At 36.4% G+C, this 21,172-nt stretch overlaps 1 protein-coding gene across 4 annotated transcripts in view; it reads left to right on the forward strand.

The window, feature by feature from the left end:
• The window catches only part of NSF (N-ethylmaleimide sensitive factor, vesicle fusing ATPase), a 64,923-nt gene that overhangs the window by 32,073 nt on the left and 11,678 nt on the right, over positions 1-21,172 (forward strand). For all 4 annotated transcript variants that reach the window (XM_014070450.2, XM_014070452.2, XM_014070451.2 and 1 more), the window contains exons 9-17: positions 1,382-1,581; positions 5,832-5,997; positions 7,183-7,257; positions 8,240-8,427; positions 11,098-11,193; positions 11,319-11,475; positions 12,698-12,831; positions 15,767-15,833; positions 16,363-16,442. In XM_014070450.2, the coding sequence (XP_013925925.2) occupies positions 1,382-1,581; positions 5,832-5,997; positions 7,183-7,257; positions 8,240-8,427; positions 11,098-11,193; positions 11,319-11,475; positions 12,698-12,831; positions 15,767-15,833; positions 16,363-16,442 (1,163 nt within the window). The remainder of the gene's footprint in view (positions 1-1,381; positions 1,582-5,831; positions 5,998-7,182; positions 7,258-8,239; positions 8,428-11,097; positions 11,194-11,318; positions 11,476-12,697; positions 12,832-15,766; positions 15,834-16,362; positions 16,443-21,172) is intronic.

Here is a 21,172-nt window from a genome sequence, read left to right on the forward strand (position 1 = left end):
GACTGAGAGTGTTAGAAACAAGATTATTCAGAAATAATTTTCTTATGTATCCATCATTTTCTAGATACTTCTTTTAGTTGCACAGAAATTATTTATTTTTATAAATATAATATATAAAATGCATATACTTTCCTTTCTACAATATTCCTATTTGGAAAATGTCTGCATTTTAGCTCATTGTTTTGGTACTAAGTGTTAAAAGTAGTTGTAAAAGCAGAATACAGGACACTGGCAGATTCTGAGCCTAATAATTAACCAGATGAGCCATGAAAATTTTAAAGTGTTCACCAAAATTGTAAAGAAAGGAAGAGGATTAGTCTTCTTCATCTCATAATAGCTAGTAATTTTTGGAGATGACTGCTAGAGTTGATGTGTGTCTGTGTAAGTATATAACATGAGATTTAAAAATTTGGTTCTACGTCTTTCCCCTGCAATAAAAAAATGTTGGGATAGAACCCATTCCACCCTTGAATTGTTTAGCCTAATTAGCATTAAAGGGATAGATTACAAAAGAACAGAAAAGAGGAAGATGTCTCCTTGAAATCTAAAACATATTTAGAAGATTCCTTCTGGAAGCCTCCAAGAAGCTCTTTAGCAGCATGTTTCTGTATATCTTTGTAAACAATAAACTCATAACGTTTCTTAGAAAAGAAATGAAAATCACCCCCAAATAAGGTATTAATTTCAGTACATGCTGGGATATCTCAAAAAATATAAAAATCTATGACGAAAATAATTGTGTGACTGAAACAAAAAAGGGAAATAATCTGCTTCAGCTGAGGTATTCTGGAGGAGTTACTGAAATCAGAGGGATGTTTACCATGTGCTTCATCCCCAACTCCCCAACAATTACAGAAAGAAACTTTATAGCTCTAATTTCAGATTTCCTTCTACAGAAATAAGGTCATGTACCTATCTCTTTCATTTAGTCACTCCTCTTCTTTCACTTACTAGATTTATAGCCTCCACTAAGATTTCCTTTACATATTTTTGCCAAGAAAAAAAAATGCAGATAGTTCTATATCTGAGCCAGTGCCTGGATACCGTTATCATCCTTTGCCCCTCAGAAGATAAAAGCAGTTTTAGCAGTCTCCAAAAATGGCTGATGGGCAGATTTATTGGGCTAGTGGGAATAAGTTCTGTTCTGATCCAAACCTGTCTGTAATTTTAAATAGTAATACCTATGATTTTGAATTGTACGTATGGAGGAAAGCCTAAAAATAGACAGCTGGTAAGATGATATGTTTATCAGTTTTCTGGTAAACTGTGATATAAATAGCAAGTAGTAATTGCTGCTCTATTTTGCACCCATTATTGTTCTGGCGAAAAAAATATTTTCTTTGTTTGTTTCATGATTGTGTTTTCTCTTCTTTCTTTTTAGGCTGCAAACATGTGAAAGGTATCCTCTTATACGGTCCTCCTGGCTGTGGTAAGACACTTATGGCCAGGCAGATTGGCAAAATGTTGAATGCCAGGGAGCCAAAAGTTGTGAATGGGCCCGAAATCCTTAACAAATATGTCGGAGAATCAGAGGCCAACATTCGCAAGCTCTTTGCAGATGCTGAAGAAGAACAAAAGAGGGTAATTTAGAAACATGAAAAAAATTACATGGTGTTCTGTTTGAGTTAGGATTCAAGCTAGTAGTAGAATCATCAGAGCATATGTTAACTGCTACAGGAGCAATTTGTGGCAACTTTTTTTCTTCATGTCATGTAATAATTATTATTAAGAAATTTGTGGCTTGAGATTGCATCATTGTGTGGCATATTTTCCTGTTCTCATAAACAATGAAATTGAGTAAAGTTGGGCAGAAATGATCCCCAATTAAAAATAACTAGACCTAATGAGTGAAAGAAATGGCAAAGATATATTTTATTTTTAACAGCCTCTGTGATATACAGTTTGAGATGTAGTAGCTCATGGGATTGCAATTTTGTTAATGTGGGTATTCTAGGGGAGGAAAAGAATTTGGATCTATTCCAATGACTGTCAGTCAATTTTAGAAATCTTTTCATTTGGAAATTTAGCGTAGCAATGTGTCTGGCTACCCTAACTATAGAATGGAGTGGAGGAGGACTGAGACAGGAGAGTTGATTCAGTTTGCAAATAGGGCTGTTATTTTTTGTTCCCACAGAGACTAACTAGTTGATTTGAAAAGTCAGTAAACAGTGCAAGGATACATAGAATCCTTCAGAAAATGCTTTTTAATATCTGGAACCACTGTGATATAGTCATTAAAGAACTGTACTAGGATTGGAGAAAGAAATCTACCATTAATTGTGGAAAATTCAGTATGTTATTCTCTGTCCTTTATATACCCTCCGCCTAATTTACCTCAGAGGATGGCTATTATAGAAACTAAGTTCTCCAAAGAAAGTCAGGATACCCATCTAACCAATCAATCAAACAATTTTATTTAGAGGAATATTGTCTGATATTATTAGAGGCAATAAATAGCATTTATTATAATACTATCAAGCCTCCTTTACTTGTCATTTTTCTAAGTATTAAAAAGTTCAAATATTGTACAGTTCTGTGTTTGCCCACTTTTAGATTTTTATGAATCTTTGCTATTGAACATTATTAAAATATTCCTAGAATCCAAGTGAACAAAGATGATTCTTACTTCATTTTTTCATTAACAAAGACCTCCATCATTCTGATCCACTATTAAAAAGCCATTGCTCTTGCCTCTATTTATTCAGTTCAAATAGTCAGGGCCAATTATGTGAAAATTTCATTTAACAATCAGAGCTGATTTGGGCCAGCTGTCCTTTTTATACATTTTACAAACCATGTGCCCTTATCACAATGAACTTCTCACCACAGATTCTAGAAGGACATCATGTTCCAGTTAAAATAAATTTAGACTTCAATAAAAACATCACAATCTAAAACGAAAAACAAAACCCCACCCCAATCCGCTGATGGATATAATTCTGGAAAACCAGTTTGAAAGTTTCACCAAAGCCCAGACAGATATTTAGACAAGATTTGGCATTTTTATTCACTTATTAAGAACCTGAAATTATTACTGATTGACTACATAGTCAGCCAGATATTAAATTTGATTTTATCTAACTATTGAGTCCTTCCCAAGGACCTGGATAGACAGATATTTTATTATTTTTAACTATTAATATATAAATAAAGCTGCCAAAGGAGACCATCTATCTCCATAGGATATTGATGTGCAGTTTGGAAGAAATAAGAGATGGGATCAAGTACTTTTCCTATGTGTCTAGACACTGTGTTAGGATCTAAATAGAGAAAAAATAGCTTAGACGTAATCCAAATAAGAGGGAATGTCTATAGATTTGGAAGCTGTCAGATTCCAGAAATAATCATTAACCATGAATGAATTATTCCATCCTATTCAAAAGTGGTTTACCATCTGGAGGTCTTCTTGGACTTTCTTTTTCTGCTTGAAGGAAGACCTCAGTGTAACTCGACCTTCTGCACCAGTTGCGACCACTTTTGAGCCAGGAAGCCTATTGGCAGTTCCTTAAGTAATTGTCACCTCACATTTGGAAGTTGCACTGCATAGGACCATCCTTGAAGACCTTCTGGTAGCTTCCATTTATCCAAAATGCAATCACATGGGTAGTAGTGAGCTTGGTTTATTTTGTGCATGTAAGATTTTTATTACAAGAGGTGTACTGGGGAGCATTTAGCTTCCAAGCACTGCATCCAAGCAGGATATTGGTTATCACTTTCAGTTACATATTAAGACATACGTTTCATGCAATCTGCCCCTTCAATGAGCTCCAAGAGGGAGCTCCAGTCTTTTTTTGAGACAATGTCAATATCTGGAAGATGCAAGTATTTTCAGTGAAGGTCCCTCTCCTCTGTTCCGGAGATGAAGACAACCCTATTCTTGTTACTGCATTGAATTATGCTGCCCTGACTATGTAAGAACTGTAGAGATGGAAGATTACTGCTCCCAAAGGAGTGATGCTGCATGTTTAGTGAAGGTTACAAGTTATAGATATACTATAACTATATATCTTGTCTATACTATATATAGACAAGTTATAGATTATTATTGGGTTTGGCCAATATTGAAGTTTTTAGTGTTGATTAAAGTTTTGTAAGACTCTGAGAGTCAATTGATTGCAGCAGCATAAAACTCCCAAATAATAATTAAATATGTGCCAGCTATAAGCATGGTGATGGTAATTAGAGGGTAACTTAGACTTGGATGACTTGTCATCATTGGAAGGAAGGAATCCTCTATTGCAATAGTTCTCAAACTTTTCTTCATTGTGGATCCCCTTTTGTGGCCATGAACCATGGCTATGGAACCCCAAAACGTAACTCAGGATTTAAACCATACCATTTCTTCAAACCTTTGTGGACCACTGTTGTATTGTATTAGATACCCTGCTGGATAATATCAAGGCATTGCCTAAAGTACAAATGGGACATTCGGCAAAATATATTTCCAAACATAAAATGAGGTATTCAAGAAAATAGAAAACCCAATTACAGATTCCATAGAAACTTTGGGCAGGATCTGAAATAATTAGTTCAACCTAGAAAATCAACAAATGATAGTGAGTTGAACCCATTAACAATGTAGGATTGGATTAAAATTCATATAGGTGCGACTTATCAGCAACTGCAGGAAGAATATGGCTTCAATTATTGTACCTCTAACTAAATCTCTAGAAAGAATTTATTTCTCACTCTGCCATGTCAAATATTACATAATTTTCTTTATAAAATAAACAAATTCTAAATGTTATTTGCTCATTCGTCTTTATATCAGTAGGAACATTCACTTGAAATGTTGTATATATCAGTCAGCAAAATGATACACAGATTCAGAAAATCCAAAAATCTAAAATACAAGTAATAATTCTTGAGAAAAGAACTGCAATCCTTTGTGTCTTATAATTCATTCTGCTTAATTGCAATCCGATAATACTTCATATTGTATATGTTTATTTTGTTTCTAATAGCTTTAAGAATTTGTAATTGTTGACTTGGCCAGAAATGGAATTCAGTCAATGTAACTGGGAGTTCTGTAATTTACCTGAGTCTTTGGAGTGAATTACATCTATATTTATATGCTACTAAAACTCCCCTGTCTGTTTATAATCTTTCTGATTGCACTATGATGCACCATTAGCCCAAATGATGCATCATAGTGCAAAAATGCTTGAATCAAAGTACCTCAAATCTATTAATTTAATGGTACAAAATCTTGAACCCATTACTGCCATTGAAGTACCATCATTACTTTTACTGTAATTGAAATTTCAAGGATCTTCTCATCAGTTGTTTTTACAAAGCTCTGGTTGCTGCATCATCATCACTCTTAGTTGTGGTTATGTGTTGTGATTTATGATGCTCCCTGCCAGTTTCCCACAAGGAGAGTCAGACAACTACTGTTGTCACTGCCTTTTTGTCCATTCATGTCATTCTATTTCTCATTCGGTAAGGAAATACCTTTGAAAGGATGACCCAATGGATCATGGGTTCTAAAAAAATGTTTGTTCATAAAATTCTGAATGTACATATTGTAATATTCTATTCCCTAAGATATTTTTAGTGGCCTTCGTAATCTTAATAATATGAATTAATCTACTGTTAATTGAGCTGTTCTGGAATACTGAAGCTGGAAATGGGTGCACAATGCTTTATTTATGGCCATAAGTCTTAAACCAAATGAATATTGAAAGCTTTCTCCCTTTATTATGATTAGAGTGGAATTGTTTTTTGCAAGCTTAAGTGCTTTATTCTGCATTCTTTAAAACAGTACTATGATAGCTATTAGAATAAGGATGACAGTATTTTAATCATATACTTTGCTTTTTCTTCATCAGCTTGGGGCAAACAGTGGTGTCCATATCATCATCTTTGATGAAATTGATGCTATCTGCAAACAACGAGGGAGTATGGCAGGCAGCACTGGAGTCCATGACACTGTTGTGAACCAGCTCTTGTCTAAAATTGATGGTGTTGAACAGTTGAACAATATCTTGGTAATCGGTATGCAGTTGCCTTGTTCTCTTGGGTTCTCTTGAGAGGGAGACTTTGCCATATCTTTGACGTATTTGCAGGGAGACATGGATGCAAGATATTTCTGGATGCAGAGAATGACTCTCACTCTTCAGAGTCTTGAAACTAAAGCAAAAGTTTTAGAGCCTTAGACAAACTTAGATAATTTATCTAATATAATAGGGAATTTTTTTATTTATTTATCTTATTAATATAGCCACCAATTACAACAAGTTAACCTGGACAACATGTAACAAAACTAAAACAATACATTATGAGTTATTTATATTCAATCTTAAGAATTATTAATCCTTAATTGACATTCTTAGCTTTTTTATTATCAAAGATATCTTTTGCAGTAAGTTTTTATACTACTGTTTTTCAAAGAAGGTTTTAAATTGTAATATTTAAATTAATAATTAAAAGAGACAAAATGGAAAACAGAAAAAAGGTGTTAAAAAGATGTGATAACTGCTTGGAAAAGAAAAAGTAAGAACAAACCCAAGAAATAATACTGGTGGAAGAACCAGTTCTTTTACTTTATGTTAGTGGGAGTACAAGGCAAGGTGGTGGTATTTCCCCCCCCCCCCCCTTTCTCCCTCCCTGCCTCCCTCCCCCTCTCTTTCTTTCTCTATCATACTGTATCTTATATTTGTTTTCATGCAAATTAATTTGTAGATTAGTAGCAATCCTATCCACATGTTCATTCATTTGAATAGTAAAACTTGAGACAGCAACTCACAGATAACAGATGTATCAACATATCTCTGAAACATAGTTTGGAACCTTAGATATTACTAGATGTATCACAATTCAAGACTGTGAACAATCCTTTTTCATTTCCCTCATTTCGTTATCTCTCATATGACTATATAGCTCCTACACACACACACACACACACACACACACACACACACACACACACACACACACACCTACACCTCTTTTGAGGTCCTTTTGGGATCTCCGTATATAAATAAAACGTAAAAGGAACATTATCATGCCTGGTGGGAATGCTATGTTTGATTTGTCACTTTTGCTTAATGGAAACATATAACAATTAAATAAGAATGTTTGCTTGGTGCCTATAAGACTCAAACAGCTAACCTAAGAATCAGGTGTAGTATCTGGACTCATTCTTTTTCAACCTAGTAGTAATTTCTTATTGATGTCCAGGTATGACCAATAGACCAGACCTGATTGATGAAGCACTCTTACGACCTGGACGACTGGAAGTGAAAATGGAGATTGGTAAATAATCAGGGCAACAATTATTTTCAAAATTATTTGAAAAGTTTTGGTAGGAAATGATTTGGTAAATATGGTTCTATGGCCTGTTGAATAAGGAAGATGTGCAGTATGAATTCTATTGAACACTTACAGAACCATGATACCCATGACTGAAAAATACTCATAGAGATTGAACAAAAGACAAAAGCAACATTTACTGCAGATCACAAGCCATTAGTTTGGCTTCATGTACATTGTCTTTTCCTCTATGGGCTCATACAGAACTGGTTGAATTCTTATATTAGAAGAATATCAAGCAACAACAAGCCTTGAGCTTGAATTCTTGTGTCTTTTCCATTTTCAGCAATAGAGAAGGACATTTAATGTTTCCTTCCACATGTTGGCTTGTTCTTATTCCCAAGTTTGTATACTGTAGGTAGGTACAGCTACAGAAGTTTAAGCTATATTCATCCATAGTTATATTCATCTGTAGCAAATATGGGGAAGTATAAATGTGATTTGGATAGGATAGGACTCTCCTAAGGAATATCAGGGAAAAAGTCTAGACTGGGAAATCCCAAAAAAAACCTAGGCAATTGCAAGATTTATTGCTAAGAAAGTTGCCTGGATGTTTCCATAACTCTTCAGTCAGACATTATTTGTGCCTAAATGTAATGAAATGATTCATAAATCTCCACTGCATCCTAGTTGAAAATGAGGTGCAATCTCTACCCCATTTCCCACTCATTAAAATCAACTCAGGGGGCTGGCATTTGGGAAAGAAAGGTGTTACTTAGCCTGTTACAATATTGCAATCATGGGAGAAAATAGTAATGTCCAAAGAGCCTTTCCTTGGCTGTCTCCAGATGTATTGGGGACAATTGCTTCCAGAATCCCCCAATTAAGATCTTTATAAGATATTTTGAAAGTTGCAGACACACTACATCTGAAAAGATCATTGTGAAAAAATGATTTAAAGCAAAATGACAACTTATCTGTTTAGGCTTGCCTGATGAAAAAGGTCGAATGCAGATTCTCAATATCCACACATCAAGGATGCGAACCCACCAACTGCTGGCTGTGGATGTGGATATTACAGAACTGGCCGGGGAGACCAAGAACTTTAGTGGTGCTGAACTTGAGGGTCTGGTTCGGGCAGCCCAGTCCACAGCTATGAACAGACATATTAAGGTTTGCTCTTCTTTAGCACTAGCCAGTCTCTTCAGATGCATTAGATAATGAGCTTGGGCCCTGTCCTCTTGTGCCGCTTCCTCTTTTGTTCTTCTTACAATACCCCTAACCCAATAAATTATATTAACAGACACCCAGTCCTATTGCACCAGTGTGAACATGCTACATGTTGCGCCGGTTCTGCAAGTGTTATGTAGTTATGATATTATTTTGCATTCAGGAGTCTGACAGCCCACAGATAAAAACTGTTCTTCAGCTTGTTTGTGCAGCTGGCTATGCTTCTTTATCTCCTTCCTGATGGTAGGAGGGTAAAGAAATGCCCTTGTGAGTTTTGCTTAGTTATAAATAATTTAAGAGTTAACCCTAAAAGGCAGAATAAATCTTTAAATTAGCAATATTTGGGGGAAGAAAAGTAACAAGTAAAAATAGTTTTCAAGGGAGATTTATGTTATTTCAAAAAAAGATGAAAGAATATTGAAGCACGCAGCTTCTTCTGCTGTAATCTAAAACTAGATAAAATAAATGATCACCCTATTTGTTGTTCAGATGTCTACATCATTTAGACAGTATGATACAAAAGCTACATCTTCTTTCCCTTTCTTAGCTCTTTGAGCACCATTGTCCCAAGCTTTTTTTTTTCCTTACCTGCTAATTTCTAGGTATTGAGGCCAGCTGTTGGAGGCAGGGTTCATCTTTGTTAAATGCTATAACAAGACTGAGCAGGTACATATACCTGATAGTACTGTGAGATTCTATCATGGAATGTTTTGACTTTGTAACGGAAGCTTCTAAATGTTTTGGAGCTACTTTTTCCATTTTGGAACAATCTGGGATTGGAATGTTTCCCTCATAGAATGCATACCTATTTTCCAGTTATTTTCAATTTGAAAATAACATTTGGCTGCCTGTTCATATGGATTGGATTTTTAAATAAATTCAGTGCAAAGTTATGCCTGTGCTCACCTAATGAAATGTTCACTTCACAAAGAGATAAAAAGTATGCAGGTGCACAGGCAAAAAACATGCAAATTTGAATATAGAGGCTAAGAGTGATACACTGGTAGGATACATGAAATAGATTGTATCTCCTTCGTATTATATCAAACATTTGTCTCCTTATTTCTGAGTTAAAACAAACATTGTCCTCCTGGTCTACTATTAGATATTGAAATGGAATTAGATTTTACACATATATCATGAATTATATACACAAAGAGGGTAAACATCTACAACAGTTTTATTGCTTAGTTCCCAAAGGCCTGATTTCAGGGTGAGATATTTATTGGAGTGTTTCTCTTTCCTTTCCTTTCTTCTCTTTCTCTTGTTTTCTTTTTCTCCTTCATTTTTAGTTGTAAAGGTCACTGGGTTTTTAGCAGGAAATGAGTGATGTCAGATGTGAAATGTCAGGATGAGTAAATTAGAGATTAGCTGAAACAAGCTAAATTAGTTTTTTATATTGGAGAGTGTTGAAATGCTGATTTTTGTTAGCCTGTGACTGTAACAGGTGTTGGGCTTGGAATGCATCCTGGAACACATAGCTCTTAGTGTGTATGCTCTGCAGATGAATTTGGGGAGGCAGGAGACCTTTGTAGCTTATAAAAATGAATCTGAAGGAAAATGCACTTTAAAGATGGTCTAAAATCTAAAGTGGAAGAAAGTTTTTCTATGGCAATTCCATAGAGTGCCAGGTTCCATGGTGCTGATCTATTTTCCCTGGTTTTATCAAGTCACTCCCTTGTTCTCCCAGCTCAGAATCACTTACGAAGCTAGTTAGCTTCTGCACACTTCTTTGTCACATTTCTTAATGTAATCGTTTAATATACAGAAAGATTGTATGCATTCTCGCATTTATTGACTTAATTGAAATCCAAATGTGCACATCTTTCCATTATCTTGGGCACTTAACAAGGAAGAATTGTAAATCTTCAATAAAGAATCATGTTGTGTAAGGATTTCAGAGAGAAAATGCTGGGGATCTTTTTATGAATGTGGAGTAAAAAAGTCCAAGTTCAAATCATACATTTTGCTCAACTGTCCTAATTACACAACGTTCAGTAGCATAGACAGAAGCAAATAAAAAGAATGAAGGCGTGCAGGCATATGTACATACTTACTCATTGATTCTTTTTTGGAGTAACTAATATTATTTATGCAAGGTGCAGTAAAGAAATAAGAAATAGTGCAACTGATTTATTTGTATAACATAAAGCAGGAGACGAAAAGGGGAAATAATTAAAACTAACTTATTTCAAACACTTTTTTATACCATTCCATACCTTTTGTTCTTACAAACCATCCTTCACACTCATCAGACATGTACCAGTTCCTATGTTTATATACTTTAAACTTCTTGTTTCTTTTACTTTCTGCATATACTCATGAATTGTACTCTGATACATTCTGTTTCCAAGAAACTTATTTTTTTAAAAAATTATATATATATATATATATATATATATATATATATATATATATATATATATATATATATATATATATATATATATATATATATATTTCTTTTATTTAAAGGGAAACTGAAAGTACCTTGAGATTTTTCTTGGAAGTTCCATTAGTTGAAGACCTATTCAAAGAGACTTATTGTAGACCTATTTTAATTTATGATTTTGTTGGCTGTCTTATTGATGTGCTATCTCCCATTTTTATTAGGCCAGCACTAAGGTGGAAGTTGATATGGAAAAAGCAGAATCTCTGCAGGTGACAAGGAGAGACTTTTTGACTTCATTGGAGAATGATATTAAGCCGGTGAGTGTGTCTCTCATTTCTTCTTGTTGCTAAACAGGAGAACTAATTCATGTCATTCCCACTCTTGCAAATGGAGGTAATTGTTCATTATTTGCTTTACTACATTTGTTTCTTTCCAACCACAGGCATTTGGGACCAATCAGGAAGATTATACAAGCTATGTTATGAATGGCATTATTAAGTGGGGTGACCCTGTTACTAGGGTGCTGGATGATGGGGAGCTTCTTGTTCAGCAGGCCAAAAATAGTGATCGGACTCCCTTGGTCAGTGTTCTTTTGGAAGGTATGTTGGTTGCTCTACAGAGGATGGATTAAATGTGGTCTCCTAGAAAGGGTGCTGGGCTTGAGAGAGACTATTTCTATCTGAAATGATTTGCAATTTCTAAAGGAAGATTATTAGTATCATATTGGATTATAAAAAGGGTTTCTGGCACCCCTGTGAGAAAAAGAGGATTGGTATATTCTTCTCCCTCTTAACAATTTACAGAAACTTAATTCAGCATAACCTCAAATCATATTTAGTGTGATATCTGAAATGCTGTAACATGGTTTCTAACAATTAGCAAACTGAAACTGGGAACCATTGAAGTGATTTTCTACATATGATTAGTGCTGCTATCTAATGTTATGGTTAAAATAATACATACTCTCTATCTTGCTTTATCTTCTTAAAATTTCTAAAAGATTTATGTGTCTGAGTGCAAATCATGAAGATAGATGTAGAGCTTAGAACTGGGAAAGAGGCAATCCAAAAAAATATAATAATTGTTTATATCAAAAGCTGCTGAGAGTTTCATCAAAAGCAACAATGAAGCATTGTCATTGTCTAATTCTGGGAGTAGATTATCCAAAAGGATCATCACCAAGTCTTCATTCAGTTTGTAATAGCATTGCTTAATTAATTAATTTTATCCAGGCAAGCCTGAAACTTCAGTGCTATAAAAAATATCAAGAAAGGAGTCCTTGTATCTAGTAATAGTGGGAGATGCTAGTTTCAAACCCACAATTACAATTTCTGTTGTTTAGATTAATGGAGTTGATAAAATTTTAAGATGTTCTATACCATCTCCACCCCTGACCCCACAAATTTAAGAAATTTCAAAATTATTCTGTATATTTTTTAAATAACTTCAAGCAGTTAATGATGATCAGTGGGTTGAATGTGATAGATAGATAGATAGATAGATAGATAGATAGATAGATAGATAGATAGATAGATGATAGATAACCTCTGTTCTATCATAAGAGCCAATGCATCAAGGAGACAAACTTAATGAAGTTCCTAGAGGTTAGCATATGGTTTAGTATTAAAAGTGATTTGTGTCTCAATGAAGATTCTAGATTCATAGCTATTTTAAGAACATGAAAGTTCATGTAAGTCTCAGCCAAATGGAGAGATCTTTTCTTCCATGGGTACTCAGTTTTCATGGAGAGACTTTGTCTTTTTATGACTGGCAAGGCATGCTATTCCTTTTGTCTATCCTTGGATTATTTTTCGCCAACAGGTCCCCCACATAGTGGGAAAACAGCTTTAGCTGCAAAGATTGCAGAGGAATCTAATTTCCCCTTCATCAAGATCTGCTCTCCTGATAAAATGATTGGCTTTTCAGAAACTGCCAAGTGCCAGGCAATTAAGAAGGTATAATTACTAACCTGTTTTATAACTAATCATTTTTTCTGATATATTACTAAATAATTTTTCTCTATTGCTCTGTTTAACAGTTTGTTAAATATTTTTACAAATTAGCTATGTAGCTTTGAATTCAAATCAGGATCTAAGAAACGTAAGTATGAAAATAATTTTATTGTAGCAAAGGAAAAGATATTCAAAAAGCTAAAACAGATATTTATTTATTTATTCATCTATTTACTTATCACCCATCTTGTTTTGAAGTGACTCTGGGTTGCTTATAGCATTAAAACATTAAAATCATAAAATATAAATATTTCTAAGGCAATAAAAATGGAAATTACAATGAAAAATAGAATTATAGTAAAAAGATGGGGAAGGAGGGAGGAAAATGCATGAGGGGGATTGCCTCTTAACTCATCAACTGCCTTCAGTGTGATTCTTCCCTGTTGGGGGAAATTTCCTCAAATTCTCCTACTGGATGTACAGCCTTGCCAAAAATATTTTCCCCCAAAGAATCACAATTTTAGGATGACTGCAATTATTGCCTTAAAGTGTGCTATGAAATATTAAGTTAGGGATATCAGTATTTCATACCACGGGATTGCTTTGAGGCAATAACTGCAATCAAGTACTTTCTGTAATTCTGAATAAGACTTCTACACTAGCAATTTGAGGAGTGGTCAAATCACCCCAATAGCATTAGCCCGCCCCTCTTGGGCCAACAAAAGAGGTTTGTACAGACCCTGTCTGCCAAGGAATTCCAGAAGGTGGGGCCAAAGAGAAGATTGTTTTCCACTTTGGCCTCAACTCTGTGGAACACTCTACCACAGCAGGTGAAAACTGCACCCTCTCTTTTGGCCTTCCAGAAGGGTGTTACAATTTGTTTTTGCCAGTTAGTGTGGGGCCCTGAGGGGGTGGGGGGTTCTCACTGCTGGAGATGGCTGACAGAGTAAGAAGATCCTATCCCTATACCATCTAGCATTTGATTCTGGGTCCCCGTCCCCCCCGCTAGTTTTAACATTTTTAATTTGCATAATTTTTAAATGTTTTTATTTATTTATGATCTGTAAGCCACCCAGGGTCACCCAGAGAAATGCATGACATGTGAATTTAATAAATGAAGAAATAAATGTTTGGCCACTCCTCAAATTGCTAGTGTAGAAGTCTTATTCAGAATTACAGAATTGCAGAACTTTTGCAAATTTTTGAGTGCAGCAGTGCATTCTACATATGAGGCAAAATTATTCATGGAAAGGAATTTTTTGATACTTACTGTCAATAACTGCTGGAGGGACTGCATTGACTCTAACCAGAACAAATGTTTTGTGATGTCTGTTATTTATTAAGGATTATTAATAACTGACTGGCATGGTGCTAGAAGAGCGTCTAGCTCTGGTTGCCATCCTGTGTCAGTGACTCTGTCCTTCAGGAATCTTTTTGCTTGGTCAAATCCTATCCTCATTAGAGAAGCCATAGGTTTCTAGTTTTTCTCTAATGAATACATTTCAAGTAAATTGGAAGTTACCCATGCTAATCAGCCTGTTGGATTAAATATTACTTTTAGCCAATAATTAAAGATCTAGGTATTACCTTTCTACTTGTAATTTCTGGTTCTCATCTTAAAGCTGCACTAGATACACATTTGGGGACTTGCATGATAATCTTAAACATTTGGACTTTTGTATCTGCCTTTCAGAAATGGGGTCTTCCTGGTCAAATAGTCAAACAGTACTTTTTTCTATTCAAATAGCCTGAGTAAATAGTTTGCCTGAAAAATCACTGAAATCCAGTAGTGACTTTTTACCTGTAAGGGATATAACATGTTCTCCATGCCATTTTCATTTGCTTTATTATTTAGAAAAAGGATGAGAGTCATGCATCAAAAGCTAAGTGTCTCTGGATGTCATTTACTTGTATCAGTTTCAACTTACTTTACTGCAAATTAGGAGGGGAGAAGAGAGGGGTATCAATTATTTTGATCATATTTAATGAAAAAGACCCATGTAAACAGAATCTGTCTGAAGTACAATAGATAGTTAAAATAGTCTTCTACAGCTACTCTTTGAAGAGCAAGGGAATGCCTTTTTTTAGCTTAATATAAATTGTCTTACTTTATTTTCAGTTTCATAATGTTGTTTAAAACAGTGCTTCCAACACAGGAGGAAAAAATCATTTTCAGTAGATATCTTGAATCTCATTGTTATTCCCTGGATGTTGTCAGAGTGAATAATGATCATTATGGTTAGTCACATAGAATAATAAATTTAGGCTATGTAGGATATTAAACTGAAATGCTAGGGAAGACAAAAGAGAAGTTTGGTGGTGTATAAATGAGTCAAGTTCACGTAATCTGTGAATCTACTAAAAGAGTGGCAGAGAACAAAAATCTAATATATCTAATTAAAAGGTCTTCACATTTCTATGTAAGGAAAGATACATATCTGCATTTGCAGCAGGAAAGAGTCATTTCCCAATAAATCAAAGGAAAAATTAATTTTAAGAATGTGGATGGGCCACAGATAACATCATCATCTTCCAAATTTTAGGAAATTGAAATTTTAAAAAATATTTTCAGCATATTTTACATGGCATAGGGCTGGATAAGAGGAATAATTTCCAAAAATTGGAGGGCAGTTCCATTCAAAAATTTCAAATATTTAATAAACCCTTCAAAGGAGGAAAACAAAATTACTAGATATCTATAGTACAAAATATTTTTTCTTAATCTCTGATTTTAGAATGTGCTTTGTGCAGAATCAGTTTCTCCCTTTGTAGTACTATAACTTCAGTTAAAGAGCTTTTCTTTTAAAATAAGTTAAACTAAAACACTTGAATTTGGTAGAATTTAAATCTTAAGTTCCAAGTGGCAAAGCTTTATTATTATTTTCTTTGAAGACTCCATTAACAAAATGCTTTGTTGCTTCTGTTTCCTGATGTTTAGATCTTTGATGATGCTTACAAGTCTCAGCTCAGCTGTGTGGTAGTGGACGACATTGAACGGCTTCTTGGTGAGAATGCCTGTAAAGGAAATATCTGTGAAGAACAGATGAGCTTGGGACAAAACCCCAATTTTTTTATGAAATCAAAGGTTCTTGTGCCTGGTGTGGTTGAGCTTGGATAAGGAGGTAGCAATTTGGAGGCAATTTATGCAGGTGTAGATGATAGAGTTTGTATCCACCTTTCTTTATTTGGAAGAGAAGGTAACATGACACTAGAAGAAGAAAGGATGGTTGGGTCCTGAGATTAAATTAAAGGAGAGTTTTATTTAACCTGCTCTAATTTATCAACTCAAAGGTTTATTGTTATCATAGCTAGTTTCCTAATTGGCATTATTTGATATTAACCACATTTGAGGTGGCAGCAGCAAGGCTCAAATGAAATTGGAGCGCTAGTTAGCTTAATACTACACTTGGAAGAGTATAACTGACCCGACTTCCAAACTTTGAAATGGAACAATGTTTGAACTTGTTGCCACTCTGTATGGCTTTCCATGAGCTGTGTAAATATGTGTGTTATTTTGTTATCTTAAACTTTCAGATTATGTTCCAATCGGGCCACGTTTCTCCAACCTGGTGTTACAGGCCCTTCTGGTGTTATTGAAAAAAGCACCACCTAAGGTAAGTATCCTGTCTTGCAACAAGACAAAGTATTTGTTAGCTGAGCTATGTGCTCATCTGAGACCAAGAGCCTTTTTAAGAACAATGAAACAATTTCATATAAAAGAGATGAAGTATTTACAGGGCAGTCTTTTCCCCTTTCAATTAGAAGAGTTTTAAATATATTTTGTATTGGATGATAAGTCAATTTGTCTTTCTGTTTGGGGTATATATTAAGGAGAAAATTAGCATTTCTGAGTTCTGAGGTAATATTGAGGAAAATAATTCAACATGTTATTCTGCATAGTGGCATGCTTGTATAGATATTGCTATGCATGGTAATGTCATTATGAAGCTGCTGTAGAAAGGCTTTCAGGCTTTATTTTTTAGATTAAAATAGATATCTATGCTATGTATCAATAATTTGCATGGCCTATAAACAGTAATAAAGTATAAAAACATTGATATATACTAATATAAAAACTCCTGAAGAAAATCACACCATTCACATACAACATATAGCTTTTTTAGGCTCTAGACATATACTACCTCGATGCTTATGGGAAAATCCAGGTCTTTAAGGCTTTTTAAAAGACTAGAAGGATAGGAGCATGCCGGATCTCGGGGAGGAGATAACCAAATTTGATTTCAGAATGGGCCCTAACAATTAAAATCTACTCTCTCTCTCTTTTTTTAGTTTGGAAGATAACTTCACTACATTTGCATTGGGGGTTACCATAAAAAACTGAAAACAGTTAATCAGGGAGGCATTTTTGCTGTATATATACAGTAGTGGGAAAAATTGTGAAAACCTTTTAGGAAAAGTGTATTTTTATGCCATCACTATCAAACAAGGAGATCTTGGTCTCATCACTCCAAATAACACTGTCCCATTGTTCCTCTGTTCAGGTAAATGGTTTTAGCCATGTTTTAGTCAACTCTTTGCACCATTACTTTAATTTTATTACTTTTTACAAGCTCACCAAATGAAAGAATAAAAAAAAACAACTTCAACCATCTTAATAGCAATCACATAACACACTGACAAATGTTCTTCTCTCAGCTTCAATACATGACATCAATAATTGAATCCTACTGTGATCAGATTGGCTCATTGCTAAAACAAGATGAGACCTGATTGGCTCTCTAAACACTCATGCTCATTGGCTACAATCAGATGAAGGAAAGCTACCTGATATCAACCTAAGCAAGTTGTGGTTTCTTTTTCTGGTTATTTGTCTATAACATTTCATAGAATACAGATAATTGAATAAACTTCATTGCATTACATTCTTGATTAAATTATCTTTCCATTGATATATAATTTTATGGTACTACTCAAAAAAAGTGGTGTTATTAGCCATCAAACCTTAAAAATACACCTTTCCCAAAACATTTCCACAATTTTGGCCATTAATGTAGGTAGATCTGTACTTCCGTGTGTGTGTGTGTGTGTCTGTGTCTGTGTGTGTCTGTCTGTCTGTCTGTCTGTCTGTCTGTCCCGGTCCCTGTCCAGTCATATCTCACTCTCTAGGGTGCAGTGCTTATCCCTGTTTCTTGGCTGAGGGAGGCAGTGTTGTCTGAAGACATTTTCTGTGGTTATGTGGCCAGCATGGCTATACACCAAAGGCTATACACCAAAGGAATGCTGTTACCTTCCCACCAAAGTGGTACCTATTTATCTACTTGCATTTGCAAGCTTTTGAACTGCTAGGTAGACATAAGCTGGGATAAGAATGGGAGCTCACTCTGTTACATGGCATTTGGTTTTTGAAACCAGGTTATCAGCTTTCCACTGTGTGTGTGTATATGTGTGTGTGCAGACAGACAGACATCATTTAGAAGTAGCGCGTCCTTGTAAAAATCCATCCAGAGAAAGAAAGAAATATCCAGTTCTTTTCCTCCATACAAGTGGTCTATATTCACGAATTCGTATATTTTCTTATACAGACTTTTAAAGCTTTTTAAAATTAATATAGATTTTCCAAAAGAAAAGAAAAATAATAATGCCACGTCTCTGCGCTCTCTTATTTTTTTCATGTTTCCATGGGTTTTGCAAAAAGGAGAGATGAGGGGAGAGGATTTTTTTTACAAGGACCGAGGAGTGGGGGAGGGAAAGGAGAGAGGAAGATTGAAAAGCGCTGGCCCAGCAGGGAGCCAAGCCAGAGAAAAAAGCATTTCTCTGAGAAAGGAGCAGTAACAGCCCAGCAGCCCGAAAGGCTTCCTTCATCTACATGCAGAGTCACACAAGGCATTGGATGCTCTGCTCGGGAACCCCACAGAGGCTTCACATGGGGTTCCCTGCTGGTTCCTATGAAAAAACTAACAATTAGACTTAGAGGGTAAAAGCCCAGTGCAGTATCCTTCTCTTCTACTCTTCCCCCTTTCCCCCTCTTCCCCCTTAAGCTAGATTGACAATTTTGGTAATGTTATGAAAAACCCAGCAAACTGTTTTGGGGATCTTCTGAATGGGGCCTGCTTAAGACACCCTCCCTATGTTTGTCCTACAAATTTCTGTGTGTGTGTGTGTGTGTGTACGTATGTATGTACGTACTATGGGACTAAAGCAATTATTTTGTGAGCCTCACAGATTTTGTTTGTACGTATGTATGTACTTATGTATGTATGTACGTATGTACATACCTATGTAACCTTATTTACTTCTATAGTCTTTATGGATAGAGATGCCTTAATTCTGCTGTCTTTGAGAAGGATATAGTCCATAATTTGATGGCTTTAATTTTATTTTTTCTGGAACTTGAAAACTCTCAGTGAAACAATGGCCTCAGAGTTTAAATAATGTAAGCGATGCCCATTGCAGAATTTGTAGTAAGCATAGCCAGCAGTTGGGAAGAATGGTATAGATTTTGTTCAACTCTTTGTAGCTTCATTCAATATTTTATTAAAAGCTGATGGACCATGCAATCCATACATGAGAATAAAAATGTAAAAAAGTTAAAAATGTTCAACTAACATTGCTAGAATAATGGGGAAATGTAACCTGTTACTGATCCCCCCCCCCTCCCAGCCCCAGAGACAATAATTTCTTTCTAGGAATTATGTCCAGAATGTCTTGGCATTTCACAAGACAATTTATACTGAATGAAATCTCTTCTTTCTTTTCATAAAAATGACAACCAACCTTAGAAATTTCCCATATATTTTTAAAAAAATCCTATTCCTAAGGGCATTTTGTTGTCATAGACCTGCCCCTGTAGTTGTAGCAGAGAGCCTAATAGTCTGGTGCTAGGGAAGGAAGATGGTTTCTTTCTCCCCACACTGTGCTGGGAAAAAGGCACCTGCTTATGTATGTTTCTAATCTCTTCCACTGTGATTGGAAATGCTGTCTCGCACAATGTCATTGCCTCCCTGTCAGCAACTTGCTAATTGTGGCTGTGAGTGTGCTGTAGCAGATAGCTGGGCTGCATTTCTTTTCTCTTGAGGACAATTTGCTATGTAAGGCTCATAGAAACACTATACTAGTTTCTTTACACTGCAGATACAACTTTGAGATATAAGATTAGTCTCCCATAACAAGTTTAGATTGTAAACTTGGCTGGGCCCAGAGGGAGGAGTCCCCCTCGTAGAGATGTGCCCAGAGGGTTTTCAGGTGCTTCATCAGTCGTGATCCCAGGGAAGGGATGGGGGTGTGGCTATTGTTATCCGAGAGTCTCTAGTACCTCGTAGGATCCCTGCTCCGGAGCTTGTCGGGTGTGAGTCCCTGCTGGTGAAGTTGGACCTCAAGGGTCAAGTGGGCTTGCTGTTAACGTACCTGCCTCCCAACAGCGTTGCAGCAGCCCTCCCCTCACTCCTCGAATCAGTAGCCGAGCTGGCAATTGAGTTTCCCAGGCTTATGGTTCTGGGGGATTTCAATTTGCCTTCGCTCGGTGAACACTCTGATGGAGCGCAGGAGTTCATGGCTTCCATGACGGCCATGGGCTTGACCCAAGTAATTCGGGGCCCGACTCACTCGGCGGGTCACATGCTCGACCTCGTATTCCTCTCGGAGCAGTGGAGTTGTGATCTTGGTTTGAGGGGTAGTGAGATCTTACCCCTGTCATGGTCGGACCACTACCTACTGAGGCTTGACTTTCGGAGACCAAACCCCCACTGTAGGGAGGAGGAACCGATTAGGTGGTTCCACCCCAGGCGACTTATGGACCCTTTGGGCTTTCAGACGGAGCTTGGCGTTGTTCCTGATACCCTCGCCCGCAGTCCGGCGGAGACTCTGGTTGCTGCTTGGAATTCAGCAGCGGCAGGGGCTCTTAACCGGATTGCGCCTTTACGGCCGATCCGAGGCAGTGGACCCAGGAGGGCTCCTTGGTTTACTGAGGAACTCCGGGAGATGAAGCGCCGAAAGAGACGCCTAGAGCAACAATGGAGATCCAGTAAGTCTGAGTCAGACCGAGCGCTTTTAACATCCAGCATCAGAGCCTACCTTCGGGCAATTAGGATGACCAAAAGAATACACATTGCCTCTCTGATTGCTTCCGCTGAGTCGCGCCCAGCCGCCTTGTTCAGGATAACCCGTTCCCTCCTAAATAGGAGGGATACGAGCGATCCTTTGCAAGGCAGAGCTGAGGATTACGTCCAATTCCTCGTGGATAAAGTTGCTCGGCTTCGGACAGACCTGGACTCCAATTGCGCAGAGCCAGCTGAGGCACCAGGGGAGAATCTGGCAGGACATCACTGGATTGATTTTCAAGCTGTTACCCCTGAGGACGTGGACAAGGCCATGGGAGCTGTAAGTG

This window comes from Thamnophis sirtalis, unplaced genomic scaffold, assembly GCF_051295495.1.
Source record: "Thamnophis sirtalis isolate CommonGarterSnake01/CBP01778 unplaced genomic scaffold, rThaSir2_p1.2 scaffold_4, whole genome shotgun sequence".
In the NCBI taxonomy this organism is placed as follows: Eukaryota; Metazoa; Chordata; class Lepidosauria; order Squamata; family Natricidae; genus Thamnophis; species Thamnophis sirtalis.